The sequence below is a fragment of the Clupea harengus genome, unplaced genomic scaffold, assembly GCF_900700415.2.
Source record: "Clupea harengus unplaced genomic scaffold, Ch_v2.0.2, whole genome shotgun sequence".
Classification (NCBI taxonomy): domain Eukaryota; kingdom Metazoa; phylum Chordata; class Actinopteri; order Clupeiformes; family Clupeidae; genus Clupea; species Clupea harengus.
The window spans coordinates 1-5,888 of record NW_024880924.1 but is presented as its reverse complement, the minus strand read 5'-3'; the positions used below and the strand labels follow the sequence as shown (position 1 = coordinate 5,888).

The window sequence follows — 5,888 nt, the reverse complement described above, 5'->3', positions numbered from 1 at the left end:
TCCTGTTACAGAAGTTTCCATTCATGCTACCAATGGCATGTCAGCAAGTCCAAGAACAAAACAGAAACATTTTGAATCAAATTGATATGAAAAGACAACCCAAGACATTATGTCTTTAAAATATATTTTATTTGAAATAACTTATTAAATTATCTATAGATGGCACAGAATGCAGATTATAATGCAACTATTAAAAAAAAGATAATATATGACACACTTTAACATTTTAAAGTTTACTCTACATTATATACTCTCATTGCAGGAAAAAGAAAATAACTGGTTCATTGCCACATAGCATATATACTTTATAAAATTCTGACAGGATAACATGAAAAAAAATCCTGACTGCCCTATGACACGTTGTATATACACATAACATGACGTCTTTTCAGGTTTCACAAGAGTAAAGCTGAATATGACCAAATGTCATATGCTATACTGAAGAGATACGTATTTTTATGTAACACTACTTCACACAAGCCAGGGCAAAAAGTCACTTACAGCAAAAAGGTAAACAATCTATGAATATCAATGTATTTACAATTTGTTGCCGGTTTCTTAGTAGAAAACATGTTCATTAATATTCAATGTGACACACTTTTGTTTTCCCATGTTGAAGAATGAATAAGGGAATGTGGCCTCTGTGTCACCTCATATGTATTCCCCAGTGAAACGGGAAGTCATGGATTACCGATTAAAAGTTCCTAAACACTTTAAATCAACTTTAAAAAAAAAGTATAATATCAATGGGAAAAAAAATGAAACGCTTCAGTTACATTATGTTCGTAAGATAAAATTGAGGCACGTGTGATTCTGTTTAAAATAATGATTTCTTGATTAGGGATGTTTTTGTTAATCCTCAGAATTCATTTACTTCAATCAAAGGTTGGGTTTTTCTATTTTTTCTTCAGTGTGACAGCGTGAACTTTCTTATACCCCTTTTTACTCATATTTACCAGGGGTGCCACTCATAGTGGAGAGGACTGTATGGTGTTGTAACTCACTGTAAATTGCATTGGGTAAAAGCATCTGCTAAATGAATACATTCTTGGTGGAATGGAAATATGAATGATTGAATAATGCAATGATTGAATGGCTGAATGAATGAACGAATGAATGAATGAATGAATGAATGAATGAATGACTGAATGGATGGATGGATGGACGGATGGATGGATGGATGGATGGATGGATGGATGGATGAATTAATGTTTCACAGCTCAACCACTACAGTCTTTCTGCATTTTCATGAGAATGCTGAAACATCTCAGACTCACTTTCGTGGCTTTTAGAAATAAAGGCATTGAGTCATGAAGGTCCTTAGAAACTACACATACTCCCTTTTGACGTGAGAAGTCAATGCTTTGAGGAATCTAAATCAGTACAACATGGAGCCTATAAGCAACACGTATGGGTCAAGCTATCACGTTCTACTCTCTGGAGATCCTGATCTGGAACGTAAATGGATGGAAGAGTACTAGCCTTTTGTCTTCATAGGACACAGGACATATGTGTGGATAGCATTGCATCTGCACTGACATTTCTTGCCACTAGGTGGCAGCCGAGGGTGTGGACAGAAAACCTACAGAAAGTACCGTACTTATCCTAATAGTAGCACCACCTCTTCTCTATTTGTTCCATGCCGGGCTTTTAATTCAGTTACCAAAGAGCACATGTGAGATTGGGCTGAACAAGCTGTTGATTCAATTATAGTAACGTACAGTATACCCTGAAGATCTTGCGCTTGTGCATTTCCTATGCAGTAGTTTCTCAATGTCCCATTCTACTCACTACCAAGTTGATTGATTGATTGATTGATTGATTGATTGATTGATTGATTGATTGAATAGTACATTCATTTTGCATCTAACATCAGCACGGCTGTCTGTTCAGACTGATGGTTCTATGTGTAATGTCCTATTTTACTCACTTGGTGGCAGTGTTGTGTGTAGAGAACTTGACTGCTGCGTACTCCGCCTCCTCCACCACCCTCTGCTGCTGCAGCTGTGTGCGGAGTTTCGGCTTCTGGACGGTGGAGTAGAGGGGCACCTCCTGTCCTCTGGAGCTCTTGAACCGAACGCTGGCGTAGTGGACGTCATCTGGGCCGCCTGAGTCCACTCTCGGAGCGGGGTCAGAGGTCACCGGATTGACGTTGACATAATCATTATCGGCCTCATCCTGTGGGGTTGGGGAGGGGACATTTTGAGAGGGTCAAAGAGTTTCTTGTAATACAATCCCTGATAACCAAAATCAGCACGAATATGGGACAGCACATTTTGCAGTAGAGTAATGGGCAACATCAATGAGCCAAACCATACTGTGTAGTCCCAGTCAGTGGAACAAATCCTCAAAGTTAAAAAATGTCCCCTTAAGTTGCACAGTTTGGGAAAAGTGTACCATACTATACTGTGCGCTACCAGGGAGTGGCAAAGAGGACAAAGTGTCCCGCTGTAGTACAGTTCCTTTGTGCAGGGTTTTTATGTGGAAAGGCATGGACAGGGGTTAGTGTATTATGTTTATGCTAACATGCTAATCACCTGATCACACTCCTGTGTGTTCCTATCTGGGGTTAGTGTATTATGTGTATGCTAACATGCTAATACCCTGATCAAAATCCTGTGTGTTCCTATCTGTGGTTAGTGTATTATGTGTATGCTAACATGCTAATCACCTGATCGCACTCCTGTGTGTTCCTATCTGTATTTCTCAAGTCAGTGGTTGAGCTGATTGTCTTCTTTCCCCTCCTTTGAGAGAAAAATAAACACACAGACGAAAACAATGGGGCGTGTGTCAGACCAGTATCACGCTCATGGAACAGAGCAATGCTTTCTGGAGTATTTACAATAAACACTCATGGAACAGATAAATACTTTCTGGAGTATTTACAATAAACACTTGTTTGCTTTCTGGAGTATTTACAATAAACACTTGTTTGCTTTCTGGAGTATTTACAATAAACACTTGTTTGACACTCACCGGGACATCACGACAGCCAGGCCACTATGAGAACAGCGAGGAGAGCAACAGCTCCTCCAGCAATAGAAGGCACACTTTGCCACCTTGGGCCTGCTTTATAAACAAATAAATAATTCAGCATAAAACCACGAGCATTGAAGCAGACTTTAAACATCAGGCAAACAGTGGGGACCTGGTAATAAGAAAATTGTTTAAATAGTAGTAAATTGTTAAAAAGTTAGAAACTAGCCGTGTTACCAAATCACTATTTACCTGCCAAAGAAACTTCAACTGAAGCAGAATTCTGGGAGGCAATTGTAGAGTTTGCTTCACAGTGGTACAATCCAACATTGGTGGAGGTCAGATTGAAGGTGATGCTCTTCCCTGAGCCTAGTCGGGCAGTTGTATCTCTAGTCTTCACATACCAGGTGTAGTTCTCCACGGGTGGGTTGGCATCACTGCTGCAGGTCAGAGTCACTGAACTGCCCTCCACTAAGTGACCAGTGTGATTGAGTGAAACTGATGTCCCTTTAGGCGGATCTAATTAAAGACAAAAAAATAACAACTGTATCATATCTACCACCTCCTTTGATGTTAGTAAAACCAACTGCACATTTAAACCTTGATTCGTCTATCCATTCCCACTGTACTCACAGAGAACATCCAGACGAATAACTGTAGAATTTGTGGCCCCGTGAACGCTCTTTGCTTGACAGTAGTACAATCCAGCGTGTTCAGAGCTGGATTTACTGATGCTGTAAACCTGTTGTGTTGCTATCGTTGACATTGCCGATTCATTCTTCCTGTACCAAGTATAACTCTGCACGGGTGGGTTGGCATCACTGATACAGGTCAGAGTCACTGAACTGCCCTCCACAATGTCACCAGAGGGACTAACTGACGCTGCAGTGTTCTTTGATGCATCTGATAAACAAGCAAACAAATACTGAACACCAAACAAATAAACAAACAAATCTTTACTTTCTGTGACTTGCACTACAAGGTAATTGATTACCTGAGATGATTTCATTGGTTTAGTCAGCGTAAAGTGAGTGACAAAGGCTGAGCAAATGTCTGGTTGATCTTTCATTTTGTGATAATGAAATTATTTCGCTATTCGTGTTTTCTACTCACACTGAACATCCAGAGGAACATCTGTAGAATTACGGCCACCATGCTGGTTCTTTCCCAGACAGGAGTAATTGCCACTGTGTCCAGAGGTGATCATGGGGATGTTGTAGGTCTGCTCTGATCCCACCACAGATGTTGCTTGTCCATGTGTCTTAAACCAGGTGTAGCTGTCCACTGGTGGGTTGGCAACACTGCTGCAGGTCAGAGTCACAGAAGCTCCCTCAAGTATCTCACCATCAGGACTCACAGAAACAGAGGTCTTCTTTGGAGGGTCTAGAAGAAAAAAACACAATCTATTGACTACAGGTTGTCCCACATGTGTTACAAATAACCATGCAAGGATAATAAACAATATCATTTTAGGCACTGCTTGGTTTCGGCATATTAATGTTTACTCTTGTACTCACACATAACATTTAGCTTCATTGGTGGAGATGGATGATCCTCCTGGTCTTCCAATGCACATGAATAGATGCCCTCGTCTTCAATCTTGATGTTGTGGAGTATGAGCAGATTGTTGTCTGTTTGCACATCAGGTACAATCTTCCCATTGCTTTTCCACATTGTCTTGGAGTTTTTTTTCAAAGTGCAGTGGCTTATGCAGCTCAGCTTAACTTTTTTTCCCTCAATCGCTGCTCCAGAAATCTGGACAACAAGGTCTGGAACGCCTTTAGGAGAGATCAATAATAATTTCAGTAAATGGGAACTTGTAGCCTCATTATATTTTGGAAATATGAGATAATTACTGAAACATTATAAGCAACTAAATTAATGATCCAATGGATGTTACGGCCGGCCACACCAACATAAAGAGGACCCAAGACAGTGTTCAGCTCAAAGTGTAGGAGTGAACACTAAAAACTTGTTGGCTTTACCTGTGACTGTGAGGGTGACTTTAGCTGACATCCATTTCTGCTTTGCTTCAATCCTGGCATAATAAGAAGCTGTATCTGTGACTCTCACATCACTCAGAGTCAATGTGCAGTTGTCCTTTATATCTGTACTGTACTGCACTCGATCCTTATACTCTGGGTTCTTAGACAGATCAGAGAGTTTGTTATCCTTTTTGGCATTAATCACCCAGTATACAGTAGTGACTGTGAGCCCATGAGGATGAGTGAAAGAGCAGGGCATGACCACTGATGATCCAGTCACAGCACAGATTTCGTAATCAGTCATAGTTACCGTCCATTTCTGACCAGAAACACCTGAATTCAAAACACACACCATATAAGAATAATTGTTTTCCTGGAAGAAAGTCAAAATACTAAATCAAATTGTCCAATCTGATATATAGACATAATTACATACTTCCAATACACCCAAACAAACATGTATTCAGAAATATGTACATAAGTTATGATTAATTGATGTTGTGTGTCAATATTGTGTGTGCCAATATAACACTGCTGTAGAACAACACTTCTGGCAGACAGATCTACCAGACTCTCTGTTCTTTCTCTGCACATGTGCATGCTAGCATTGAACCATTGCACCATTGAAAGTCTAAATTCATTCATGAATAAGCAAATAATCAAAATAAATAACATAAATACTACACATACATACACATTCATACATGCATTCATAGATACCTAACGACTATGCAATGCAATGATTTATAAGTCGTGTGTGTGTGTGTGTGTGCATGTGATTGGTGCAGATGTCTGAAAGCTGTGGTTTCCTGTCTGTCTGCGGGCTCTATTTAAGCACATGAAAAAAAGATTATTTTTTTCTTTCTCATTTTTTAAGGAGGAGCAGGTGACAGTAAGAGGAGCAGCTGACTGTAAGAGGAGCAGATG

The 5,888-nt window shown here is 40.0% G+C and overlaps 1 protein-coding gene across 1 annotated transcript; it reads right to left on the bottom strand.

Annotated features, from left to right (window-relative positions):
- Positions 1-2,983: 2,983 nt before the first annotated feature.
- LOC116219068 (B-cell receptor CD22-like) lies at positions 2,984-5,265 on the bottom strand. Its single transcript, XM_042707321.1, has 6 exons — positions 4,962-5,265; positions 4,494-4,754; positions 4,090-4,359; positions 3,610-3,879; positions 3,229-3,495; positions 2,984-3,069 (listed from the first exon to the last, which is right to left on the bottom strand). The coding sequence occupies exons 1-6, from the start codon at positions 5,263-5,265 to the stop codon at positions 2,984-2,986; spliced, it is 1,458 nt and encodes a 485-aa protein (XP_042563255.1).
- Positions 5,266-5,888: the final 623 nt, after the last annotated feature.